The sequence below is a fragment of the Lepus europaeus genome, chromosome 2 (assembly GCF_033115175.1).
Source record: "Lepus europaeus isolate LE1 chromosome 2, mLepTim1.pri, whole genome shotgun sequence".
Taxonomy (NCBI): domain Eukaryota; kingdom Metazoa; phylum Chordata; class Mammalia; order Lagomorpha; family Leporidae; genus Lepus; species Lepus europaeus.
Genome location: NC_084828.1, coordinates 11,642,855 through 11,669,884, shown reverse-complemented (window position 1 = coordinate 11,669,884; position 27,030 = coordinate 11,642,855). Strand labels below are relative to the sequence as shown.

Sequence of the window (27,030 nt, the reverse complement as noted above, 5' to 3'; positions counted from 1 at the left end):
GGGAGCCGCCGCCGCCGCCGAGCGCCCCGGGCCATGCGGCCGCTGCTGTGGCTGCCGCTGCTACCGGTCCTGCTGTTCTGCGGCCGCGAAGCCGCGGCGTCCCCGCCAAGTAAGAGGCCGGGCACCGGCGCCTCCCGGCGAATGGGAGCGCGATCGGGTTGGGGGCGGGGGTCCGCGGGGTGCCTGGGCGAGTGGGGACTCCGCGGGGAGCCCCGATGAGTAGGGGGTGGCGCGGGGAGCCGGACCGGGTCGGGGTTGCGCGGGGTGCCCCATGGAGTAGGGGGTCCGCAGGGAGCCTGACCGGGAGGGGGTTGCGCGGGGAGCCTTGGCGAGCGAGGGTGCGCCGAGTGCCCGCATCGGGCGAGGGTCCCGCACGAATGAGGGTGGAAGGCGAGGTTATTCCAGGGCCCTGCCCGGGCGAGGAGCTGGGGCCCCTCCCCGCGTCCTGCGCCCCCGGCGCCTCCCTACTCCCACGACCCCGCGCTGCCCACTGCGTCTTTGCGCCTTGGCTGCGTGCGCCGCCGATGCGCTGGCGAATTTCTCAGACCTCCCGAGGGGAAAAGCGAACCCAGGGCTCGGGAAAGGGCCGCCTCCGCGGGCCGCACTGAGCGCGGCCCCTGCCCGGAGCGCCCTCCCCGGCGGCCGGAGCTGGAATCGCCCTCGGTGCTTCCCGGCCGCTGGGTGCCGTGGAGCTCTGCGAGGGCCAGGGACCGCAGTCCGGGCGGTGTGTCCAGAACTCGGTGCCGGCTTCGCTCGGGGCGCGTTTGATCCGCACGGTCCCCCGGAATCATCCACAGGATCAGGAAGGTCCCCTCCCGCCTTATGGCTGTCCGCTGACCCAGGCCCCTAATTCCAGCTCTGGCCCTTATCTCCAGATTTAGGAGCTGAAAGACCTCAGCGACAGAGGTGTAGGCAGAACACGCTCTGTGCCCGTGGTTGTCTTTTACTGGGTTGTTTCCGTGGAGAGGCTGATAGCACAGGCGCTCGAGCAGTCTCCATAATTTAGAAGTGTCCTAGGTGATTGAGGACTTGGTCCTGCTCCCAGCATCCCTTGCAAAGGCCCTGAAGTTCTGGGGAGCCTGTCTCGGAGGAGGTGTCCCTGGTCACTAACTTTCCGCACCCGAGTCAGCCAGGTGGGTTTGAATCCCGACGGCCAAGCCTCCCGCGCTCCGTGGCTCAGACAGCCTATGTAGGCTCCCTCTCCAGGCCTCCTTGAGCTTGTGATGGGCAACGGTTGGTCCCTTCATAGCATCAGTGCGGGGAGTGGAGGCTGAGAGCCACCTCTGGACTGTGTACAGCCCCCCCTGGAAGGCGTCCGCAGGTGGACACAGGTGTTTAGAAACCTCACAGTTTGATGTTGCTTCGGCATCCAGGAGCATGCTGGCCTTTCTGGTGATTAACTTTTATTGTGTTTTGCAAAACCTTGGCCCCAAATCATGCAGTGAAGTAAACTGGACCCATATGTCCTTTGAAAGGCAGGAGCACTTGATGCTAGTCTCTCCTTTGGCCACTGTTTGAATATGTTCATACTAAACAGTTGAAAAAAAAAAACTGAACTGGGAATATTGTTTTAAAGATCTATTTATGTATTTGAAAGGCAGAGTTACAAAGAGAAAGGGTGAGACAGATGGAGAGAGAGAAAGAGTGTGCACTTCCATCCACTGGTTCACGCCCCAGATGGCCGCAGTGACTAGGACTGGGCCAAGAGGAAGCCTGGAACTCTACCTGGGTCTCCCACATGGTTGACCCGGGGCCCGGGTACTTGGACCATCTTCTGCTGCCTTCCCAGGCGCATTAGCAAGGAGCTGGATCGGAAGTGGAGCAACTGGGACTCGAACCTGTGCTCGGATGGGATGGTGGCAGCTTAACCTGCTGTGCCACAACGCTGGCCCCAAACCAGGATATTTGATAGAGAAACGCCTTTTGAGTCAAAGGAAAACATGAACATATCAACAATAATTCTACAAGCATTTGCGTGCTCAAGTCAGCAAATAAAGAGGATACAGTTCTGTGGCCCGCGTGCATATTGAATCTGCCGCACTATTCTACGGGCATCACAGTAATTCTACAAGGCATACAAGCAGTGGGAAGTGCCCGCACTTTTCCATAATTTACAGCTGTCCCCCAGAAATTGTGAAATTGCTTTTATAGTTGGGGGTGGGGAGTATTGGGAGTAAAGTTTTAAAAGGGAGACTTGTGGGGTCCATCCCTTAGGGTTGTTGTGTGAAATATTGGATCTGACACATGTGTAGCAATGCTTTGTTAGCATTTGGCTATTTGTTCTAGACAGAAAATGTAATCAGTGGCAGGAAAGATGAGTAAAAGCACAGTCTTTAGTTATTTAGTTACCTGAGTATTAATTTTTTTTATTTATTTATTTATCTGACGGAGTGACAGAGAGAGAGAGATATTTATCTTCCACCCACTTCTTCACTCTCTAAATGCCCGCAATAACCAGACATGGGCCAGGCCAAAGCCAGGAGCCAGGAACTCCATCTGGGTCTCCCACCTGGTCACAGAGGGCCAAGCACTTGGGCCAGCTTCCGCTGCCTTCCCAGGGGCATTGGTAGGGAGCTGGGTTGGAGGCAGAGCAGCCAGGACTCAGACTGGCATGCTGATATGGGATCCAGGTGTCGTAAGCGACGGAGCAACCCACTGCACCTCAACGCTGGGCCCCTGGCTTCTTATCTGTAATTGTAGTTCTGCCTCCGGTTCAAGTCCCGGCTGCTGCACTCCCTATCCAGCTCTCTGCTGTGGCCTGGGAAAGTCCTTGGGGCCCCTGCACCCGCATGGGAAGACGCAGAGGGAACTCCTGGCTCCTAGCTTCAGGAGCAGCTCTGGCCGTTGCGGCCCAACTGGGAAGTGAACCAGCGGATGGAAGACCTCTCTGTTCCTCTCTCTCTCTCTCTCTCTCTCTCTCTGTAAACTCTGCCTTTAAAAAAAAAAAAAAAAAAAAAGCTAGCCTACTGTAGAATGTTGAATTTCGAGTCTCGCATGTGGTTGCCTTGGCAGTGCCCAGCCAAGAGGCCCGTGGGCCAGACCTTGCCCAGCCCTGGCTTCTAGGAAGGCTGGACGAATACTTTATATCCACTATTTATTGAAGAGACAAATCCTCAGTATGGTGGAGGAATCCAGAACTGGTTTTTTTCTGCTCACCTTCCAAGTGTCAAAGGTGGAACCATGGACATTCATCATGATGAACAGAAAGATCCTGAAGAGAGGACCAGCAGTTAGATGCCCCTTGGGACAGCCCCATCCCGTACCGAGTGCCTGGGTTCTAGCCCCGGCTCCGCTGCTGATACCAGCATCCCTGCTGCTGTGCACCCTGGGGGCAGCAAGTGATGGCTCAAGTATTTGGGTCCCTGCCACCCATGTGGGAGACCTGGATGGAGCTCTGGGCTCCTGGCTTTAGCCTGGTCCAGCCTGGCTGGTGCAGGCATTTGGAGAGTAAATTAGCAGTTGGAAGACCTCTGTGTGTGTATGTGTGTGTGCCTCTCAAATTTTTACAATTTTTTAAATTAAAATGTATAAAGTCTCAAACACTTGAGTCCGGGTGGGGTCAGAGGTGGCAGGATGGGGCAGGAGAGGAGGGGCTGTGGCTGTGAGGTGTCCCCTCCCTTGTCTTTTCTTTTGTTTTTTATTTTTTAAGATTTCAATAAATATTTAAATTTAAATGTATTTATTTATTTAAATAAGTAAATATATTTATTTGAAAGGTAGAGTTCAGAGAGGCAGAGAGAGAAAGAGAGAGAGAGGTCTTCCATCCGCTGGTTCACTCCCCAGATGGCCGCAGTGGCCAGAGCCGCGCCCATCTGAAGCCAGGAGCCAGGAGCTTCCTCCAGGTCTCCCACGTGAGTGCAGGGGCCCAAGGACTTGGGCCATCTTCCACTGCTTTCCCAGACCATAGCAGAGAGTGGGATCAGAAGTGGAACAGCCAGAACTCGAACCACCACCCACATGGGATGCCGGCACTTCAGGCCACAGCTTTACCCGCTAGGCCACAGCGCCTGCCCCACTTAGCTCTTCTTACACCAGTAGTTCAGGAACATTGCTGCAGAGATGGGGAGGAGGAAGGCAGAGTGGAGTGTGTGCACCTGCCAGAGGACCACAAGCTTTTCTGTGTTGCAGGAGCTGGGGAGGCTTTGAGGCCCTGGTGCCCACTTACGGCACTGCCCTAGTTTCCTATTGTCGCTGCAACAAATGACCGCCAACTCAGCGTGGCTTAACACCACGCAAACTGATCAGCTTCATAATTCGGCAGCGTTCTGGTGGCCGGAAGTCCGCGGTGGGTCTTGGTGCTTGAGAGTCGAGATGCCCTCGACCCACACTCCTTTCTGGTCGAGCATTCATTGCCCGCACGTGCCAGCTTCTAGGGAGGCACCCTCGCGATTGCGCTGGGCCTACCCAGGTGTTCTAGAACAATCCACCTAGCTTAACCCAAGCTTCATTTGCAAACCTTAATTCCCCTTGGCCATGTAACCTAAGGTATTCATAGGATGAGACATCTTTAAGGACCACTGCCTGTGCTGGGGACAGAACCACTGACCACTGTATTCAGTGGGGCCGCCCGCTGATCACAGAATACAGAGTCCGTGGAACCAGTTGTGTGGCTTGGCACCTGCGGGAGCAGCCATGGGGGGTGGTCAGGATACCCTGAAATGGCCGCCCCTGAGGACCGACACGCAGCCAGCAGTGTGGGGTTCGACTTCCCTTCGTCTTGTATGTGTGCCTCCCTACATGTCCGGGAGAGAGGCTGCATTTTTCATTATTCCTAGGGAAACTGAGGCCTGGGCAGGGGTTTGGGAGGGTCCTGTGGCTACAGGTGGCAGGAGCAGGGTTCCAGCCGAGGCCTTTCGTCTCGTGCTCTTCCCACCAAGGCACTGGCAGCGCCGTGGCCCAGACCTGCCCCTCCTCACCCCTGCCCCCACCCAGCCTCACACCACAGAGGACAGGGAGGGCTGCGGCGTGAGGACAGGCTTCAGGAGGCTGCGTGCGGTGCTTAGGAAGCGGCACGTGGGCTGTGGAACCTTCCAGGCAGAGCAGACTGTCGCCACCACATCAGTCCCCCGACCTGCGGACAGGAACAGCCCCCCCAAACCCACGAACTCCCCGCCTTCATGGAGGTCACCATGCCGGAGCCCCTGGGGAAGCCACCGGCAGTGAGGGGAGGCAGCGGTCATGGTGCCGGGACCACACACACCTGCAGGTAGCTCAGTCGATCCTCTCACTGTGCAGGTACCGCTCACAGGCCCATGTTGCCAATGACAAGACCGCGGTAGAAACATCTTGCCCAGAGGCCCACGAGGAGATGATGGCAAAACCCTGTTTGGAGCCACATGGTCTCATTCTGGAGCCAGGTGTCCTACCCCCGTGCTGCGATGGGCGCGGGGGGTGAGGAGAGCCTGGGAGAGAGGTCACGCAGGGCACAGGAGCCCCATGGTGCAGTGGTCATTCTCTCCCGGGCTCCGCGCGTGCATTTTGTACAGCAGGTGGCTCCGATCAGGCGGCACCTGAGTAGCGGCCTAAAGGGCCTAGGGACCGGGGAAGGGACCGGCCCAGCCAGGACTGCAGGACAGAGTGTGCCTTAACAAAGGGGCTGAGTTTCCAGGCCGTGCCTTCTGCGATGCGAACTGGGCAGTTCTCCAGGCGCGTTCTACAGGACAGGACAATCTTTGGCACTCCCCTATGGACCGCTAGCGCTGATCCTCATTGTCTGCTGTCAGTGTGGTCCCGGAGGGGAGCACAGGGCATCAGAGCAAAGACAGGTGGATGCTGTGTGTCCCCGTGGTGAGACGGTGGAGAGCCGGTCTGGGGACTGTGGCTCTGTCAGGGTGGTCTTCTTGCTCTCCCACTTGGGGGTTGGGATGCACGCCCTTCCTTGTCACCCCTGGGCCCCTGGTGCTTCTTTTCTCATTGAGTGTTTGGATGGGGGGAAGCGGGATTCCCAAGGAGGGAGGGAAAAAGAGAGAGAGAACCTTCCTGCTGTCTCCTCCCCAGAGATGGGGGCCAGTGAAGGGACAGTGTGGCAGGCAGCTTCGTGGTTGCCCAAAGATGTCCACATTCCAGTCCCGGGACCCTGGGACCACGTCATCTGACGTGGCAGGAGGGACTGGTGGGCCTGGCAGAGGGGTCCCCGGGGAGATGGCAGCACAGGATATGACACAAGACGTGTGGCACCAGGAATACCCACAGGAGGGGGGGGGCGGGCGCCGAGATTCTCAGGGGGGTGCCCGCCCTAACCACTCTCCCCAGCAGCCTCTGCCCAGCCCTGCCTGGACAGGGCAGCTGCTCACGGGGCTCTGCCAGCGCCTAGCGTGCCACACGGGCCCGCCCCCATCATGCTTCTGGGCCTGTCTGCCTCCACCCCCCGCCCCCAGGTCCTCCTGAAGGCCCGTGTGACTCAGAGACATGTTGGTTCGCTGGTTATCAGCCAGAGCGCCTGGATTCTGTAATTCAACCCGCCGCTGGCAAAAGGGCCACGCAGAGGAAGTGCCTGGGAGGCCGGGTGCGCCCTGTGCTTCGAGCCTGGCTGTCTTGGGTAAAATGTGTGGTTTGAGCTTCCTGCACTGAATTCTGGAACTGCGTTATTTTGTTTCCACTTCTGGGCGTTTCTCATTAATCTTTCAATCAGAGAAAGTGTTGTCATCACAGACTTTCTAGAAAGACGTGCCCCCGGGCTGCAACCTTGGAGCCTGAAGTTCAGCCCCACAGACCATCTGCCTGGGGCGGGGAGGGGCTTGAGGTCATCTCTTCCACGTCACCCCCCCCCCCCCAAGGAAAGGGCTCCCTGGACCCTTGGGAGCATCTGCTGTCACTGTTTAAGCCTCTCAAACTTTCCTGTGCACGAGAATCCGCTGGAAAGCTTGGGGTGGAGCCTGGGAATCTGCATTTTTAAAATCCCAGCCCCTGGGCGATCGCCATGCTGGGGGTTTTTGAGGAACACAGCAACTGTAATGAGGGCAGGAAGACAGTCTCTGGCCTCCCACGCGCCCTGGGGCTTCGCAGATCTGATTTGGGGTCTTGCGTGCATTGTGTGGTGGGGGTGGCTTACCATACACTCCCTTGGTATTCGTGTGGGACTAATGCATATCGCGTGTTCACCAATGTAATCTTCACCATAGCGCAGGCCCGGGGTGGGGTGGGGTGGGGTGGGGTGGGGTGGAGGGGTTCACATTACTCATCCAGGTGAACCAACCTGCCCCAGCGGACGCACTTGCTATGGGTAGAGCAGGATCCCGGTGTGGCCAGGGTCTGGGTGTGGTAACTGGACCCTGGGTAGGAGGGGTCTCTGAGCCCCTGTTTTTTCCACACTGTGTCAGTAGTGCCATCTTTGTCCCCCAAGGTCAGGGGGACATTGCCTGGGGGGGCAGGCAACACCATATCCACACTTTGACCCCAAGGGAGTTGTGCAGGTGTCTGGTAATGTGTGCTTAGGTGTTGTTGGAATGGATTTTTTATTCTCTCTCTCTCCCCCTCCAAGACTCTCTTTCCCAGCTGCCTGCTCCCCAGCACCCGAAGATTCGCCTGTACAACGCCGAGCAGGTTCTGAGTTGGCAGCCAGCGCCCCTAAGCAATGGCACGAGGCCGGTGGTCTACAGGGTGCAGTACAAATAGTAAGCTGGGCGCCTCCAGGCGGGGAGGGGTCCTTGCTGGGGGAGAGGGGGGTGTCGGGGACCCTATGGAACCCTGGGACCGGCTGCTAGGTACCGCCTCGTGGCAGGATTGGAATCAAGCGGTGGGAAGCAGATCCTGTCTCTTGTACTTTTAAACGTCTCCAGGGACAGATGGCACCAGCTCTCACTCCTCCAGGGGCTGGGATCACACTGTGTCGGGAAATTCTGCTGTCCAACCTCAAGGTTTCCTGATTCGGAGGAAGTTTATGCCCTCACTGGCTGCTCAGAAGGGTCGGAGCAAAGGGCCTGGGGCTGGAAGGTCAGGAGGCAGCTGGGAGGCATCCTTGTTAGGGCTCCAACTCTGACTCCCTGCGTCGTACAGGCCAGCTTTGGCCTCTCCGGAATGCATTCCGTCAGTGACAGTGAATTCTCAGTTTCTCCACTGGTTTTCCAGTTTGAATCGCGTGCTATTTCGGCCCCTTCATGTTACGCCTCGCCCGCTTTGCCAGCTCTGACATGCTTTGCCATCGCTGGGTTCCAGGAGGAGCCCATAGAGAGAGAAGACAGGCAGAGCCCACGTCCTCAGCTCCTGGTTGTTTGCTTTGTTGAACAGGCGCGTGGGAGAGTAAGGTGACATTGCCGGCCACGCCGTTTTACGTGACTAAGGAACAAAGTGGGAAGAAGGCTCGCGCAGCTCAGTGCCTGTGAGAATGTGCTGGACGGGCACACAGGGAGTGCAAACAGTGCATGGAACCGCGTGTTGTGGAAGCTCTGTGCGTGTGTTGCAACAATGTTTTTTTACAAAAATAGTTATCAATTTTTAAAAGAATATTTGTTTATTTGAAAGGCAGAGTTACAGAGAGGCAGAGGCAGAGAGAGAGAGAAAGGTCTTCCATCTGCTGGTTCTCTCCCCAAATGGCTGCAACAGCCAGAGCTGGGCCAATCCAAAACCAGGAGCCAGGAGCTTCTTCCGAGTCTCCCACGTGGGTGCAGGGGCCCAAGGCCTTGGGCCATCTTCCACTGCTTTCCCAGGCAACAGCAGAGAGCTGGATTGGAACAGGAGCAGCCGGGACTCGAACCAGCACCTGTATGGGATGCTGGCACTGCAGGTGGTGGCTTTACTCTCTATGCCACAGCACCGGCCCTGAAAAAATAAACATCTTTTAATTCCATTTTGCCCTGAGCTTTTGGAAGTAGCCAAGTATGCTCACACCGCCTGTTGTAAAATTCATTAGGTTTGGAAAGTAAGCCTATTATGTACTTCCAGGGTCACGAAAATGCCCATATTACTTTTACCTTAAGCAGATAGTCCAACCTCACCACCCAAGAAAGAAGCCAAATTATATTCATGAAGATATACATGGAAGCGTATATTCATATGTATCAGTAGGAAAATCGCAAATTATGGCGTGCTAGCTTATAGGTGCCCCATTAGGCAGTCCTAAAATAATTAATTACATGCCCTCTGGTGGAAATTGCAGTTGTATAAACTCTGAGATGTGGGCCAGCGCTGTGGCCTAGCAGGTTAGGCCTCGGCCTACAACAGCAGCACCTCATATGGGCACCGACTTGAGCCCCAGCTGCTCCACTTCCCATCCAGCTCCCTGCTCATGGCCTGGGAGGGCCTCGGAAGACGGCCCAAGTGCTTGGGCCCCTGCACCCACTGGGAGACCTGGAAGAGGCTCTGGGCTCCTGGCTTTGGTCTGGCCCAGCCCCGGCTGTTGTGGCCATTTGGGGAGTGAACCAGAGGATGGAAGCATTTTCTCTCTCTCTCTCTCTCTCTCTCTCTCTCTCTCTCTCTCTCTAACTCTGCCTTTCCGATAAAAAGATAAATAAATGGGATGTATTTGTGGTCAAGGACTGGAAGGGAAAGTGGAAAAGTAGAGGCAGTTGACTGAGCCAGCAGTGGCTTCCCAGATGATGTCATTTTCACTTTTCCACGTCCATTGTCACAATATTTCCTTGATTAAGACCGATGCTTGGCCAGCGCCGTGGCTCAACAGGCTAATCCTCCACCTAGCGGCACCGGCACACCGGGTTCTAGTTCCGGTCGGGGTGCTGGATTCTGTCCCGGTTGCCCCTCTTCCAGGCCAGCTCTCTGCTGTGGCCCAGGAAGGCAGTGGAGGATGGCCCAAGTGGTTGGGTCCTGCACCCCATGGGAGACCAGGAGAAGCACCTGGCTCCTGCCTTCGGAACAGCGCGGTGCGCTGGCCGCAGCGCACTGGCCGCGGCCATTGGAGGGTGAACCAACGGCAAAAGGAAGACCTTTCTCTCTGTCTCTCTCTCTCTCACTGTCCACTCTGCCTGTCAAAAAGTAAAAAAAAAAAAAAAAAAAAGGCCGATGCTTATCGGGTTGTCTCTGCCTCACCCTGAACTTGTCCTCGGGTAATTATCAATCCCTAGTGGACCAGTCTGCTGGGACTGGCTTCTGTGGGGCCCAGTGCAAGATGAAACACGGGGCCTCTTGTTCAGAAGTTTCAAGAGTTTCAAGAGGGCAGCCGCAGAGCATCAGACCCGAGTGTGTGAAACCGAGTGCCCGCTTAGGGCCGGGCCCTGCGGAACTGCACAGGTCATGGACCCAGGACGCTGGCTGTCGTCCGAGCGTTCCGTAAACAAAATCCCAGAGCTCAACAAGAGGCTCTCAGTAAGAGGGAGCTGGTGTCCCACAGTCAGCCTTGCTGGCTGGTGTTCCTTAGCCTTGAACGGGAAAGCAAGTTGTGGGATGAGGCAGAAAGCAGCTTTCTAGAATTTTCTTAAAAGCTTTGACAGAGTTTCCTATCATAGCCAGGGGTGGGGAACTTTCTTCTCCCAAGGGCCATTTGGATATTTAATGTGTCATTCGTGGGCCATGCAAAATTATCAAGTTAAAAATTAGCCTCTTGTATTTTGGGTCCCACTCGCAGCTGCCTTGGTAGGAACAGATCAGAGTTCTTGGTGGATTTTATGTGGCCCCCGGGCCAGGTGTCCCCGCCCCACTTTGTTTTCTCATTAGATAGCATTTCGTAGATGTTGGGTCAGGGAGAGAGGTTGGTGTTAGTCAAAGACACAGCCGTTGGCAGGAATGTGAATGAGCCTCCGAAGAGGTTACTACAAACTGAAATTGAGGCTGAACTTGTTTTCTTTCCCAGGTGTAGAGCTGTTGGTGGGAAGGGGCGTTTGCTTTGTTTTACTTGCGATGCTTCTCCGTGTTTGGGACTTTCTGTTAACTTAGAGCCTTGTAAGGCCTGGGTGTTCCGTCTTGGTTCTCGACAGTAATTCCTATATTTATAAACGAACGTGCCAAAATTACTTGGAGCATGTTGTGGGAGAATTTAATCTTACAGAAAGTGGCCCACAAGCTGTTTGGTTCTCAGTGTTTAAACTTTTTTCCCGTTAGTTGCCAATATTTAGAAATCATGATACTTCACTTAAAAGAAAAAACAAAAATAAAACAAACTCTGACTTCTGGTTTCCCTGGAGGACACCCATCGCTGGCAGCAAGGCCCTTTCCAGGCCATGCCCATGTGGTCAGCTGCCAGGGCCACCCCCAGGCCTGCCCAGCCCAGTCATGGCAAAATGTTTCTTGTATTATTTCTAAACTTTATAGCAACATGTGTCCTGTATGGAAAAATCTGTAAAACCCAAAAGAATAGAAATAATACAATTAAAATACCCATTGTACACTCCAAGAACAAGCAGTATTCTCATTTTAGTGTTTTTCTCTCTAGACATTTTTTTCTAAATGTATGCAGTTGTGTGAAAAGGTGGACATGTGTAGGTTAATGCCAAAAAAAAAAAAAAAAAAAAAAAAAACCTAGGATTACCCTTCACGGTCCTACTTCCTTCTCTCTCTCTCTCTCTCTCTCTCTCTCTCTCTTTCTCTCTTTCTCTCTTTCTCTCTTTCTCTCTTTCTCTCTTTCTCTTTCTCTCTCCATTTACATAGGTTAGGTCAGTGTGTGAGCAAGTTTTAATATAATGAATTCTGTGTGATTATTTTTATTGCATGTTTTTGTTAAAGTTTTACACATGGCGTAGGCACGTCCCTGCTTACAGGTGTAGATAGTTAACCACTGACAACTTTTTTTTAATTTATTTTTTCTTTATTTCAAAGGCAGAGTTACAGAGTGAGACAGACAGAAAGGTCTTCCATCTGCTTGTTCACTCCCCGAATGACTGAAATGGCCAGGTCTGGGCCAAGCCCCTGGCCAGGAGCCAGGGGCTTCTTCCCCATCTCCTACGTGGGCACAGGGACCCAAGCACTTGGACCATGCTCCCTGCTTTCCCAGGCATGTTAGCAGGGAGCTGGATCAGAAGTGGAGCAACCAGGGCTTGAACCGGTGCTCATGTGGGATGCCGGCACTGCAGGAGGTGCCCCTATGGCAATGGCAACTGTTTTGAGTCATCATCTTTGTTTGCCTAGAAGAGGGACTGCGGGGTCGAAGGAGACGAACTTAGCGTTTTCCTAAGTGACCTCGCAGAGGGTAGACACTGCTCTTCCATGGCACAGGTGCCCGGATGCAGGGGACAGGCCGTGACTGGTGTAAGCGTGACCGGTGTCCCCAGCGGGGTCCCGCACTGCCTCTGAGGCCGCCACGATGCTCCTGCAGGGTGATGGCGGCCACAGGGAGGCCCCAGGGTGCTCTCGGAGAGGTCATCCCAGGTTCTGGCACTCCGGAGACAACGGGTGCAGGGTCCACACAGCCCGCCCTGGCACTCGGGAGACAGGCGCGGCGTCCACACAGCCTGCCCTGGCACTCGGGAGACGAGGGGATAGAGAAGTTGCCTCGCTGGGATCCGAGCTCGGGTATCCTGGCTGCAGAATCCATGCGCTGAGCCACAGAGCTGTGGTCGGCACAGTGTGGATGGCTCTAAAAACCAGAGAATTGCGGGAGCAGGGGTGATCTGAAGCGGCCGTTTGCAAGGGGAGGCCAGAACAGATTTCCTGGTGCACGAAGCTCCCCCGGGCTCACTGAGCAGGCGGTGGAGGCCCTGTCCTGTTCTTTCTTTCATGTCCCTGTTCCTGTTCACTATTCATTTAAACGGGCACACAGCTCCCTATTTTACCCTCCACCAACAAAGGAGGAAGTGGCTCCCTCCCCACTCTCCCTCCCCCTCAGGTGCCAGCTGCCATTTCGGTTTGGATGCTTGTTCCCTTTAAGCCTTTTCTGAGAAACATCTTTTTTAAAACAGTTCTGGGGAAGACATTTGACCTCGTGGTTAAGGTGCCGCTCTGACGCCTACATCCCGTGTCTGCGTGCCTGGGTTCAAGTCCTGGCTCCACTCCCAACTCCCCCTCCCCGCCCGTGCAGACACCCTGGGAGGGAACAGGTGATGGCTCAAGTATTTGGGTCCCTGCTACCTATATGGAAGACCTGTGCCAAGTTCCCGGCTCCCGGCTTCAGCCTGGCCCAGCCCTGACTCTTGTGGGCATTTCGGGAGTGAACCAGCAGATGGAAGATGTCTGTCTATCTCTCCTCTCGGTCTCTCTGCCTCTTAAATAATTTCTTAAAAAAAAAAAAAAAAACAAGTTCTGAGAAAGGGACAGGGTTGAAGGAGAGGAGAAGAAGCAGAACATGAGTGGTTGGCTTCCTGGTAAATTAGGGAGTGACCTTTGAGATACACAATGAGCATCTTCCTCAAAGCTCTGGCCACATGGCTTGTCACTGGCCATGTGGACAGAAGTCTGTCCCCAGGCAGGGTGTGTAGTATGCGTGATGGGTGGGAGCAGGCGGCCGCGGGGACAAGAGCCTGTTGCTGTCTCGGCCACCGTGGCCGTCGGGGCACAGCAGATGCATGCCTGCAGGGTTCACTTGGGATGGTGGCGTAACCTTGTGTCTGTCATACTAAAACCCACCGCATTGTATGCCTTTAAGTGGGTGAGTTAGATCTCGGGGGAAACGCAGACTTGAAGAGCGCTCCCTTTCCTTCCCAGCACCACGGGGGCGTGGCACGACGTGACCAAGGACCACGTGATGAAGGTGGACTGCACGCAGATCACAGGGACCGAGTGTGACTTCACGGCGGCCACCCTCTCCAAGGGCTTCCCGATGCATTTCAACGTCTCCCTGCGCCTCCGCGCGGAGCAGGGGGAGCTCCACTCGGCCTGGGTGACGGTGCCTTGGTTCCAACACTATCGGAACGGTAAGAGGGTGGGGAGAGACCCGTCTTCTCCGCTCCTGGGTTTTCTTCACCCTGCTCTTGGGAGTGGCGTTGGCTCCAGGTCCCTGAGCCCCGCCTCTCTCCGGACAGGTGGAGGCACCGACCCTGGAGGCAGATGCCAGGGAAGGGTGGCCCCCTGTGTGTAAGAAAGTTTGATTGGGCCACACGAGTACATTCTTCTTCCGGTGAATCGGCCGTGGCTGCTCTCCCAAGACTGCGGAAGAGTGAGTGGTCCGACAGGGGCCATCCGGACTGCAAAGCCTCCATTTCCTCTGGCTTTTCACGGAGCCGGAGAGTGGCCGACCCCTGAGCCAGACACAGTGCTGGCCCACCGGCGCCGCTCACCTGTTCTGGCACAACTCCTTTCAGCTTGGAGACTTCCACTCAGCTTGGAGTGGCGCCCGATGCGTAGCAGGTGTTCAGTAAATGTTTGCTGAATGACTGTACGAACCCGTGTGTCCCCCGGTATCGGAAGGGCGGGCATAAGAGCCCTGGCGTGATGGGTGTGTCACCCGGCCAGCTGTGCCAGCTGCTCCTCCAGCTTCTGGTTTACGCACACAGGAAGTACGAAATTTGTTTGGACCCTGGTTCAGACACAGTGTATGACAGTTGAGGAAGTGTGGCCACAGTCTAGACTGTTAATGTACTGAGCAATTAATGTTTATTTTAGATGTTATCATGGTATCGTGATTTTAAAGGGGAAGGAGTGATCCTGGTTAAAATGGTATTTTTTTAATATTTTGTTTGAAAGGCAGAGTGACAGAGAAGAAGGGTCAGAGGCAGAGAGAGAGAGAGAGAGAGAGAGAGAGAGAGATCTTCTATCTGCTAGTTCACTACTCAAATGGCTGCAACAGCCAGGGCTGGGCCAGGTCAAAGCCAAGAGCCAGGAGCTTTATCCAGGCCTCACGTGTAGGTGCAGGGGCCAAGCACTTGGGCTGTCTTTTGCGGCATTCCCCAGGCGCATTAGCAGGGAGCTGGATCAGAAGTGGAGCAGCCAGGAATTATGGGATGCCGGCACTGCATGGGGCAGCTTTACGTGCTACACCACAGCACTGGCCCCTACAGGGGTAAATTTTATGTTATGTGTGCGTTGCTACAATTTTAAAAATTAGAGGGAAAAAGGGGAGGAGGAGGTTCCTCTCTCCCAGAGCTCCATTGTCCTAAAGTATCTGCAGGGAAATGATGATGTCTGAGAATCATTCAAGGTCATCAGAATAACCCAGAGGGGGAGGGGCCGGGACGCAGTGCCTGGGCATGGAAGAAGCAGAGTGTCTGGAGATGCCGGCTGTTTAAATTGTGAGCTCTCTCTGGTTTGTTTATTTTCTCTACTAAGAGGTGTTTGGCTGGCACCACGGCTCACTAGGCTAATCTTCTGCCTGAGGCACTGGTACCCTGAGTTCTAGTCCCAGTTGGGGCGCCGGATTCTGTCCTGGTTGCCCCTCTTCCAGGCCAGCTCTCTGCTGTGGCCCGGGAGTGCAGTGGAGGATGGCCCAAGTGCTTGGGCCCTGCACCCGCATGGGAGACCAGGAGAAGCACCTGGCTTCTGGCTTCAGATAGGCGCAGCGCACTGGCCGTAGCGGCCATTTCAGGGGGTGAACCAACGGAAAAAGGAAGACCTTTCTCTCTGTCTCTGTCTCTCACTGTCCACTCTGCCTGTCAAAAAAAAAAAAAAAAGAAAAGAAAAAAAATGGTGTTTAAGGTGTCGGGGACCCACACAAGGAGGACAGGGTGGTCCCTGCTGGCGGCGTCTTTGCACACTCATTTGTCCTGAAGCAGAAAACCAGCCGAGGTCTGAGCTGGCTCGTTCCACCTAAGTGGGGATTAGGAACAACAAACAGTATTGACGGTGACCGCCGCTGCACAGGGGATAAGAGACAGGGACAGAGGTGGGAAGGTCACCCGTCCAGGGCGGCCAGGTTCTCAGTCGGGCTGTCATTCGCTACCCTTTGGCTGGTAAATGGCGTCCTTAATCCCACCTACTGCTTTTGGGGGAGCTGGAATCAGCACCCCGTGTGCAGGTGGCTTTCGGAGGGAGTGAGACAATGGCTGGAGGGGAAAGGCTTTGGCATCCCACAAACCTGGCTCCACATCCCATTTTCCCAGAGTGATGGCACCAGGAGGCATCAGTTTCCCCATCTGTGAAATGGGCACAACCTCTTGGTGCTGTGTGACCAGCAGGCCAAGCCCAAGGGCAGGGCATCTGCTTGTGCCAGTGTCCATTGTTCCATGAAGCCATTCTTCCCGTGGCATTTTAAGAAAAGACACATTGTTCCTGTCCCTTCCCTGCCCCCCTACCCCGCTCCCATCCCCAGCCCTAAGATTAGTGTCAAGTTCAAGTTCAGGTTCAAACCCGGGACTCCCTTTAGAAGGGTGGGTCAGTGAGTGTGGTCCTCTTGGCCATAAAGGGATTCAGTGGGGCTGGCGTCCATGCTCCCACGGCTGCTCCTTTGTGGGAGTGGACCTCACTAGAAACCATCTCCCTTAGAGCAGAGAGGCCTGCCGCCAGCGTGCTTCTCCATGCTCTGCTGAAGCCCGGGTGTGCCAGGGCCTGTGAACAGCTCTAAAGAAAGACCTTTTTGTCCCCAGCAGCCAGTCCCCGGACGTTGCTCTGGCTGACGGCCCTGGCCCTGCCATGAGGCATTGTCTGAACTTAGCTCCTCCACCAGAAGTGGTGCGATCGGAGGGCACAGATGCAAACCCTGTAAAGACCCATCTGCACGAAGAGGAGTGTGGCCAGGCCACCTGCCGACCTGCGGCTCGCAGGGGAGGATGTGGAAGCGTGAGAGAAACCCAGCCAGGGTGTCGCGAACACACAAGTGTTTGCAGTGATAGGATTGCCTCCTTGGGTGAGACACGCCGAGATCGGTCACGTAGAATTGGAGGACCCAACCTGTACTTTGATCTCCGTCGCCTGATTCGTTACACAGTGCGCACGCTCACTTGATAAAGTGCTGGGACCTTTCATTTCTCGTCACGCGTCAGCCCTTGGCTGTCCTGGGACTGATATGAAAAGCCCTAATAAATAGAACCCCGTGGGAACACCTCAGTTTTTATTTTCAAACAGAGCATTCCAAGCAGCCAGGAGACAGGTGCACTTGAACGTGTGTCAGTGCCACTTTCCCTCGTTCATGCTAGAATTTTTTTTTTTTTTTAATTTTGACAGGCAGAGTGGACAGTGAGAGAGAGAGACAGAGAGAAAGGTCTTCCTTTGCCGTTGGTTCACCCTCCAATGGCAGCCGCGGCTGGCACACTGCGGCCGGCGCACTGCGCTGATCCGATGGCAGGAGCCAGGTGCCTTTCCTGGTCTCCCATGGGGTGCAGGGCCCAAGAACTTGGGCCATCCTCCACTGCACTCCCTGGCCACAGCAGAGAGCTGGCCTGGAAGAGGGGCAACCGGGACAGAACCGGCACCCCGACCGGGACTAGAACCCAGTGTGCTGGCGCCGCAAGGCGGAGGATTAGCCTAGTGAGCCAAGGCGCCGGCCGTACTGGAATTTTTTTACATGGCAGGTAGGGACTGGCAGACCTTCCCCCCTCTGGGTGGGAACTTGACCTTTGGCTAACTTTCCAGTTCTGCTCCTCAGAAACTGATAAACGTGTCACGTAGCCATGTCACCAGGCAGCGTTGCTTACGGGTCACATGACTTCTGCTTGGCCAGTGGCATCACAGCTCTGACATCCCCAGTGCCTGGCAGATCTCTGAGCTCTGCCGAACCAGGCACATCCTTAGGGGACCCTGGGATCCACCCCTGTGGAGCTGACCCAGGAGATATTGGCTCTGGTGGTCCTCCAGCCAGGGGGGTCTGCAACACCTGCCCCATGGGACCTTGCCCCCTTGCACCCCAGCTGTCTCCCGAGGGGACAGAGGGGCTTGCTGTGGGCCACTGTGTGGCCTGCTGCAAAGCCCCATTTGGAAGCTTGCTCCTCATGCCCAGAACCACCACTGCCTATATAAATACAAATACACGCGTGTGTGTCTCCACGTGTGTGTGACCAACGGACAAGCCTTTATCCGGAGGAGAAAGGATCTCTCGGGCCTAACCTGCCATAAATAGAAAATTCCAAAAACATGAGAAAAGGTGGCACTGACACACATTCAAGTGCACCTGTCTCCTAGCTGCTTGGAATGCTCTGTTTGAATATAAAAACTGAGGTGTTCCCACGGGGTTCTATTTATTAGGGCTTTTCATATCAGTCCCAGGACAGCCAAGGGCTGACGCGTGACGAGAAATGAAAGGTCCCAGCACTTTATCAAGTGGGCGTGCGTATTGTGTATGTGGTATTACATATAATATGCACACAAGTGCTCCTCCATTTATGATGGAGTTATGCCCCAATAAACCCATTGTAAGTTGAAAATATCATTTTAAGCCAAGAAGAAGGCACTCATTGCCCGTGACATGGTGCCCTGCGGAGTGTCAAGGGTCTTTGCCCCAGGCGAGCACGGTGCTGAGCAGGACCTGCGGCTGCCACCTCTTCGCAGCATCCGGAGGGAGAATCCGACTGCTAGCCCGGGGGCGATGAGAATCTGAAGCATGGTCTCCGCCCCGTCACGAGGTTGGAGAGTGGCTGAGTTGAGCCGTCGTCATAGGCCAGGGCCCATCCCGTACGGTAGACCTGTACACACAATGTGTGTGTGTGTGTGCGCGTCTGTGTGTATTGAAACGCATGTCTGGGTTTGCAATTCTGTTCCAGTGACCGTCGGGCCTCCCCGGAATGTGCGGGTGACCCCTGGAGAAGGCTCCCTCATCATCACGTGCGCCCCTCCCTTTGATATCAGTACCGCCATGGCCACTTTTCAATATTACGTCCACTACTGGGAAAAAGCAGGAATCCATCAGGTCAGAGCATTTTTTTTCTTTGTCTTAATTTTCTTTTCTTTGGAGTTTTTTTTTTAAAGATGTATGTATGTATGTATTTGAAAGGCAGAGTGACAAAGAGAGAGAGAGCTCTTCCGTCCTCTGATTCACTCCCCAAAATGGCTACCACAGCCAGGTCTGCACCAGGCTGAAGCCAGGAGCCGGGAGCTAAGCACTTGGGCCGTCCTCCCCCACCCTCCCAGGCACAGTAGCAGGGAGCTGGCCAGAAGCAGTGAACCAGGCCGGAAGTAGTGAACCAGGCCAGAAGCAGTGAACCAGGCTGGAAGTGGTGAACCAGGCCGGAAGCAGTGAACCAGGGCTCCTCTCTGGGATACCAGCATTACAAGCAGAGGCTTAACCTGCTATGTGACAATGCCGGCCCCATCTTCAGAATTTCTGATGTAGCCAGGAGCACAGGGGCTCCAGCTTCTCCTTCTTGTCTGGGCCTGACTTAATCCTCCTCTTTAAGACCTGGACTTGTGCTGTCCTGCAGAGGCCTGCCTCTGCCCCTGGAGCTGAGGCCTCTCTTTAGCGTCACCCCGATCCAGTGTCTGGGCTGCACACTGGGTCGGAGCATTGCTTATGACGCCTTTACCATGCTCCGGACTTCGGAGATTTCTGTGGGCCTCTTTCTTTTTTTAAGATTTTTTTTTTTTTTTTTTTTGAAGGCAGACTTACAGAGAGGCAGAGAGGGAGAGAGAGAGAGAAGTCTTCTATCCGTTGGTTTACTCCCCAGATAGCCACAACAATCAGAGCTGAGCCAATCCGAAGCCAGAGGCCAGGAGCTTCTTCTGGGTCTCCCACTTGGGTGCAGGGGCCCAAGCACTTAGGCCATCTTCTGCTGCCCTCCCAGGCCATAGCAGAGAGCTGGATCGGAAGTGGAGCAGCTGGGACTTGAACCGGCGCCCATATGGGATGCTGGCACTGCAGGCAGTGGCTTTACCCGCTATACCACAGCGCCCACCCCATCTGTGGGCCTCCTTATTCAAACAGGAGTCCACTGCTGCGGTCTGCAAGGTTTTGCTATCTCAGTGGCTTGAACAGTTCGCAAAGAGGTTGTAAGTGAAAAGGTGGGGAAGCTCCTTGTCAAGAGGAAGCCAGCAGATGTTGGAGGCTTGGCGGGTGGGGGAGCCGTCACAAGCTGCCCACAACACACCTGATGAAGGAACAGGGGATGCAAGGGGTTTGGGCAGCCCTGGACAGGCGGGGTCCATCTGTCTCCTGATATCATCAGTCCCCAAGGTCATTTTGACCAAACCTACCCCAGGAAATCAGAGCATTTCAGTTCCAGTTAGGAGCAGGTCGGGAATGGGAGGAACATTCTTTCCTGGGATAGTTTTTTCTCCATTGGCTAACTTGGAGGTATCTGGATTAGATTCACTGTGAAACCCAACATGCTGACTTGAAGGGAGGAAAATGTTATTCTCAAAGTTGGGGATTTACAAGGCTGGCACCTGTAGCACTGACATCTCATGTGGGCACCAGTTCAAGTCCACTCTGCTCCATTTCCAATCCAGCTCCCTGCTAATGCGCCTGGGAAAGCAGTGGAAGATGGCCCAAGTGCTTGGGCCCCTGCACTCACGTGGGAGACCTGAATGAAGTTCCTGGCTTCTTGCTGTAGCCTGCCCCAGCCCTAACCATTGCAGACATTTGGGGAGTGAATTGGTGGATGGAAGACCTCTCTCTCTCTCTCTCTGTCTCTCTAACTCTTCCCTTTAAATAAATATTAAGAATCTTTTTTAAAAAAATCGGGACTTGGCTAAATTCCAGCTCTGGACCTCCACTGCTGCTGCCCCACCCCCATCCCCCAAGACCTCAGGGCCAGAAACAGCCCCAAAGCCAGTGCACTTTCTTCGCTCTGGCCACCAGTCGTCCCCTGGAAGGTCCCCTGTCGCCAGCGTCGCTGTAAAACCACAGCTGCTGGTTGTCGGGTTTGCTTGCTGTGATGCTGGGCGGACGCCGGCCCGGGTGTGTGGCTGACTGACCCGTGAGGCCGTGTGCTTTCTCCGTAGGTGAGAGGCCCCTTCAAGAGCAGCTCCATTTTGCTGGAGGATTTGAAACCCTTCAGAGTGTACTGTTTACGAGTCGAGGCGCAACTGCTCTGGGTATCCCAGAGCATCATCCGGCCCGGGCAGTTAAGCAACGCATCTTGCCTGGAAACAACAGCGGACGGTAACACAGGCCCTTCTGTGTCCTTTCTGAGCCGGGCAAAGAATACTTCTAAAGTAGCGACATCGGGGAAGCCTTCTGCACTGAGCAGCGGTGGGAGGAGGGGAGCCCCAGAGGCCAGCGGTGAGGATGAGCCTGTGTTCAGGTCGTCAGCCTGCACCTGCTTGGTTTGTTAGAGGACAGCCCGAGCAGCCTCAGGCTAAAAATGTCTCCTTGGAAAGACTCAGACTCAGAGAGCTGCAGGTTGTTTTTTTTTTTTTTTACTTCAGAACATTTGCATATACATGGTGAGATACCTTGGGGATGGCACCCAGGTCTAAACACAAGACCGAGTTGTTTCACAGTCACTTTCTGCACACAGCCCGAGTGCCGTTTCATCCGATAATTGCAGCGCCCCTGCCTTTTGACTGTGGCCCATCACGTGGGGTCAGGTGGGGAACGCCCCACTTGTAGGTGGTGTCAGCCCTCCAAACCTTTCAGATGTTGGAGGATTTCAGATTCCGGATTTTTGGATTAGGGATGCCCCCCCGTATGGATGTAAGCCTCCCAGGCAGGGGTGGGAAGGGGTCTGACACGAGTCCCGTGGAAGCAGGGTCAGATGAAAACTGGACGGAGGGGCGGTCATCCTGTTCACTGTCGTGTTGTCTCTTGTAGCCTCCACCAGACATCATCAGATAATCCTGATCTCGCTGGGAGTCTTTTCACTGCTGTTGGTGCTGGCAGGGACCTGTTACTTTCTGGTCCTCAAATACAGAGGCCTCGCCAAATACTGGTTCCACTCTCCGCCAAACATCCCACTGCAAATAGAAGAGGTATGTGCACCCACATGGGCTGCATCTGTGGCCTGGCTGTCCCTCGGGGCACTGTGGACACTGAGGTCATTTGCTGTCTTAAAGATTTATTTATTTATTTGAGAGACACAGTTACAGAGAGAGAGGGAGAGACAGACAGAGAAAGATCTTCCATCTGCTGGTTCACTCCCCAGATGGCTGCAGTGGCCAGGGCCGGAACTCCATCTGGGTCTCCTACGTGGGTGGCAGGGGCCCAAGCACTTGGGTCACCTTCCAGTGCTTTCCTGGGTTGCATCATTTGGGAGCTAGATCAGAAGTGGAGTATCGGAACTTTAGCCAGCATCGCAGGTGGCAGCTTGACCCTCTGTGCCACACGGCTGGCCCCTGACACTGAGACGGCGTGTCACTGGTACAGTTATTCACATACCCGTGTTCATAGCAGCGGCATTTCCAGTAGCCAATGGTGGGACAATGTTAGTGTCTGTAAAGAGGTGAGAGGGGAACGGATAAATAAAATGTGGAACATACACACAGCGGAATATTATTCAGCCCTGAAAAGGGAATTCTGACCATGCTACCTTGGGGACACTGTGCTGAGTGCAACAAACCAGACACAACAGGCGAAACCCTGTGTGATCCCACGTGTGTGAGGTTCCTCGTTAGATTCGAGACAGAAGGCGCGACAGTGGTCGCCAGAGGCTTCGGGGAGGGAAAAGGGGGGTTGGTGTTTAATGGGTGCAAGACAGGAAGTCCTGGGGATGGAGGGTGGTGACAGTGGCGAAACTGAGTGTGCCACTGAGCTGAGACTTCAGAATGGTCAAGCTGGCAAATTGGGGGTGGGTGTTGTGGTATGGGGGGTTAGCTGCCGCTTGGGACACCCACGTCCCATGTTGGAGTGCCTAGGATCAAATCCTGCCTCTGCTCTCATTCAGCACTGGTTAAGGTGCTTGGGAGGCAGTGGAGGGCGGCCCAAGTGCTTGGGCTCCTGCCACCCACATGGGAGACCCGGGTGGAGTTCCAGGCCCCTGGCTTCGACCTGGCCCAGCCCCAGCTGTCGCAGCCATTTAGGGGGTGAACCAGAGGATGAAGATCTCTCTCTCTCTCTCTCTCTCTCTGCAATTCTAATTTTCAAATAAATAAATAAAGCAGCAATCATGATTAGGACCATGACCTTTGGGGCACATGGGGCACTCGAGAGTTCGCGCCCAGAGCTCGAGTGTGTTAAAGAACTGAGAAAGCGAAGGGTTGATGGGTCTAGTGAGGCCTCTCGTTCCTGCACAGCGCACCTGAGGACACGGATGGGACGGTATCAGGATCACAGGCTGGCTCAGAGAGGGACATTTGCAAGTATTTGTGCCCAAGGTGTATTTTTTTTTTTCCTTGAATATTTATTTGAAAGGCAGAGGTACAAAGAGAGGGAGAGAAAGATGGAGATCTTCCATCTATTTCATTCCCAAATGGCTACAACAGCTGGGGCTGGGCCAGACTGAAGCTAGGAGCCCACAACAGGTCCCCCGACGTGGGCACAGGGGCCCAAGCACTTGCGGTACCCTCCACTGCCTTCGCAGGCCATTAGCAGGGAGCTGGATCAGAAGTGGAGCAGCTGGGACTTGAACAAGTGCCCGTATGGGATGCTGGCCTCACTGGGGGCGCCTTAACCCGCTGTGCCACAACACTGGCCCCTGCCCCCAAACGTTTTACACTACCCTTTGGGAAGCTCAGGGTTGAGGTGTTAGAAACAGAATCTTGTTTTGTTGCATCCAGAGTGAGTGGAAGTTAGACCGTGGCGCTTCTAGAAAGAGCTATAGTCAGGTGCTCCTCCATCTGTCATGGGGAGTGAGCCAGAGGACAGAGATCTCTGTCTCTCTCTGTTTCCCCCCCGCCAGCCCCCCCACCCCCCCCACCCCCACCACCACCCCACCCCGCACCAGTGGCTGGGCCCCAGGAGGTCTCCACCAGTTGTCCCCAGGGCACGACTGTGCCGCAGGCCTTAGCTCGCTTTCCGGGCGAGTTCACCGCGGTGGCCCAAGGTTCAGCTTCGTCCCTCCTCTGTCCTCTGATTGCACAGCCATGGCGCCCAGGACTTCAGACTTCCAGCATTTCCCAGGGCTCATCACAGCCTGGGGCTTTCTAACGCAGCACAAACAGAAAGGGGAAGTGAGTCAGGCGCCGAGAAGGGTCCCCCGTGTCCCCCGGGCCTCACACCTGGGGCCTTGGCGTGCTGAGTGCTGGGAAGCCGAAACCACAGCCCCAGGGGAGCGGCCAGGAGCGGGCTGTGGATGTCCCTGCTGGGCCCGGTCACAGCTGAGCCCAGGCCCCGTGTCCTCCTCCGCTGAAAAGCGAGGCTTTCTAGATGCATCCAAGGACGAGTGATTCACCAGCCTGGGGGTGGTGATGAAGAACACACTTTCCCTTTTCTAACGCTCGCGGGGTGGCCGTGCAGGGTGGCAGGGAAGCCACGGCCACGAGGGGCGTGGAGCAGCGTTCCCGTGCAGTCAGTCACGTGTGGCTCGCGGGCGGGAGCTGTTCTCAGAAGTGGGTTGTTGGGCCATTTCCTGATTGTGCACACCGAGATGGTGTCACCCGCCACACACCTCAGCCACGTGGCCCACGTGGCATAGCCTGCGGTTGCTGGGCCATGTGAGCAAAACAACAGGAGACTAAAGCAAGAGTGAGAAAAAAATGATGCAATTAAGAGCTGCAGTAAAGGGGACGGAGAAGGCTGCTTTGAAAAAGTAGGAAACGTTTTTTTCTAAGCACAAGGAGCACACTGTAAAAAATAATGATGAAAACTACAGGGGCCAGCGCTGTGGCGCAGCAGGTTAACGCCCTGGCCTGCAGTGCCAGCATCCCAAATGGGCACCAGTTCTAGTCCTGGGTGCTCCTCTTCCGATCCAGCTCTCTGCTGTGGCCTGGGAAAGCAGTAGAGGATGAACCACGTCCTTGGGCCCCTGCACCCACGGGGGAGACCCTGAAGAAGCTCCTGGCTCCTGGCTTTGGATCAGCGCAGCTCCGGCCATTGCAGCCATCTGGGGAGTGAACCAGTGGATGGAAGACCTCTCTCTCTCTCTCTCTCTCTGTAACTCTGTCTTCCAAATAAATAAAATAAATCTTTAAAAAAAAAAAAAAGAAAGAAAACTACAGCACGGGAGTGGACACGCAGCCTCGCAGTAAAGATGCCCAGAGCCTCCTGGGCACCAGACTTTTACTTGGCTGCCAACAGAGTAGGCCTGTGTGCACCAGCATCACCACAAACAAGCAAGAAATGCATCGTGCTCGAATGTTGTGGCTGTGATGTCACGGGGGGTAGGCATTTTCAACTCCATTATCATCTCTCTTTCTTTTTTTAAGATTTATTTATTTATTTGAAAGGCAGAGCTGGGGGCAGGGTGGGGGAGCCAGAGACAGAGAGATCTTCCATCACTGGTTCACTCACCAACTGGCCACGCAACAGTCAGGATTGGACCATGCCAAAGCCAGGAGCCTGGAACTCCATCCGGGTCTCCCATGTAGGTGGCAGGGGCCTAAGTACTTGGATCCTCATCTATTGTCTTCCCAGGCACATTAGCAGGGAGCTGACCCAGAGGCCCAGCAGCCAGCACCCCAACCAGTGCTGCAGTATGGGGTGCAGTGGGCGTAACCCACTGCACCATGATGCCGGCCCCTGGATTACAACCCTAAGGAGCCACCATCACCCACGCAGTCTTGTCATTGACCCAAATGTCATTCGATAGCACATGACTGTCTTAGACAGTGGCTGCATTGGTGAATAGAGTGGTCGTGCCAAAACAAAATACAGCCATACCAACTAAAACTAAAGCTACAGTGTGCTACACAGAACTGAGAAACTAACTGCAATTTTGTTTTTCAACTTTTCAAGTATTTAAAGGACCCGGTTCAGCCCATCTTGGAGGCCCTGGACAGCGACAGCTCACCCAAGGATGACACCTGGGACTGTGTGTCCATCATTTCATTCCCAGCAAAGGAGCCCAAGGCAGGTCTGCACGTACCTGGAACTAGAGCCCTGGCCCAGCCCCAGGAAGACAGCTTGGAGCCCAGGAGCTGCTGATATTCTGTCCGGCCTTCTCAGAGACCAACACTCCATGTTCCTACCTCAGAACGGCCTGGCAGTGCCCGGGAGAGACAGCGGGGCTCGTGGGAGAGACGGACTGACTGCTTCTCATTAGGAATTTTGTCAATCATACCAGTTGCTAGAATGATTCTACAGAGATATCGCAGAAAAATCAAGGCTTCCTGTAAACACTAAAAAGGCGTGTCATTATTTCTTAGCAAAATATCCGTGGCACACCGCTCATGTTTTTATCATTGTCACTTGGACCTGGCAGCCAGGAGGCTGAGGCCTCTCCATGACTCAGGCAAACGAGCTGGGGCCCCTGGGACAGGTGTGTAACCTATCCCAGCCTGCCCACAACCAGGGACACTGAGCAACCTTTCTTGGCCAGTCTGTTGGCTTAAAATGTGATTTAGCCTGTAAATATTTTACTAGTAATTTAAGTGTTTTTTTTTTTTAAAGCCAGAAGTGAAACATGGTAAACTCTTTAAAAAAGCCTGTGTAAAGGGGCCGGCGCTGTGGCATAGCAGGTAAAGCCACCACCTACAGCGCCGGCATCCCATATGGGCGCTGGTTCTAGTCTGGGCTGCTCCTCCTCCGATCCAGCTCTCTGCTATGGCCTGGGAAAGCAGCAGAGGACGGCCCAAGTGCTTGGGCCCCTGCACCCGTGTGGGAAACCGGAAGAAGCTCCAGGCTCCTGGCTTCGGATCGGCGCAGCTCTGGCTGTTGGGGTCATCTTGGGAGTGAACCAGCGGATGGAAGATCTCTCCTTCTCTTTTTCTTTCTCTGCCTCTGCCTCTGGCCCTCTGTCACTCTGCCTTTCAAATAAATAAATCTATCTTTAAAAAAAAAAAAACCAACCCTGTGTGAAGTCTTGTTCTCCCTGTTTTGCCTTATTTTAGCCTACTTTCTGCAACATTTGAACTGTTGAAAAATCTCTCATCTGCGAGTGGGCATTGGTCCTAGTAGTTGAACTGTCACTGGGGATCCCCATGTCCTGTATCCGAGTGCCTGGATTTGAGTCCTGGGCCTGCTGTGGGCCTGAGCATAGTAATTTCTGCTTCGCATTCTTGCCTTACACCAAGATAAGAACTCTAAGCAGAGGCTTAGAAACGTGCACAAGTAGGGAATAAACAAACATGCCCCCCCCCCCCCACATCGTGAGTAGGCCCTGAGGCTTGCCCGTGCAAGAGAAAGCGAGAGCACTAGCTCCCAGCGTGGCCCATGGCAGAACGACCCCTCCCTCGTTCACAGCCTCTTCTGTGAGGCAGGGGGTGGCCCCTTAATCAGATGTACAGATGGAGTCTTAACTATTTCCTGGTCCCAGATGACACAGGAACATCCTGGAAAGGTAAGTGTGTCAAGCCGACAGGTAGGGTAGGGCCAGC

At 54.7% G+C, this 27,030-nt stretch overlaps 1 protein-coding gene across 2 annotated transcripts; it reads left to right on the top strand.

Moving 5' to 3' along the window:
* Positions 1-26,480, top strand: IFNGR2 (interferon gamma receptor 2). 2 transcript variants are annotated; one of them, XM_062205931.1, is made up of 7 exons: positions 1-109; positions 7,481-7,613; positions 13,525-13,733; positions 18,447-18,592; positions 20,623-20,782; positions 21,434-21,591; positions 25,451-26,480. In XM_062205931.1, the coding sequence occupies exons 1-7, from the start codon at positions 34-36 to the stop codon at positions 25,637-25,639; spliced, it is 1,071 nt and encodes a 356-aa protein (XP_062061915.1). In that variant the 5' UTR covers positions 1-33; the 3' UTR covers positions 25,640-26,480. The 2 variants fall into 2 exon arrangements, with proteins under 2 accessions (XP_062061915.1, XP_062061925.1); XM_062205941.1 differs by lacking the exon at positions 1-109 and having other exon boundaries at positions 7,481-7,632.
* The last annotated feature ends 550 nt before the right edge of the window (positions 26,481-27,030 follow it).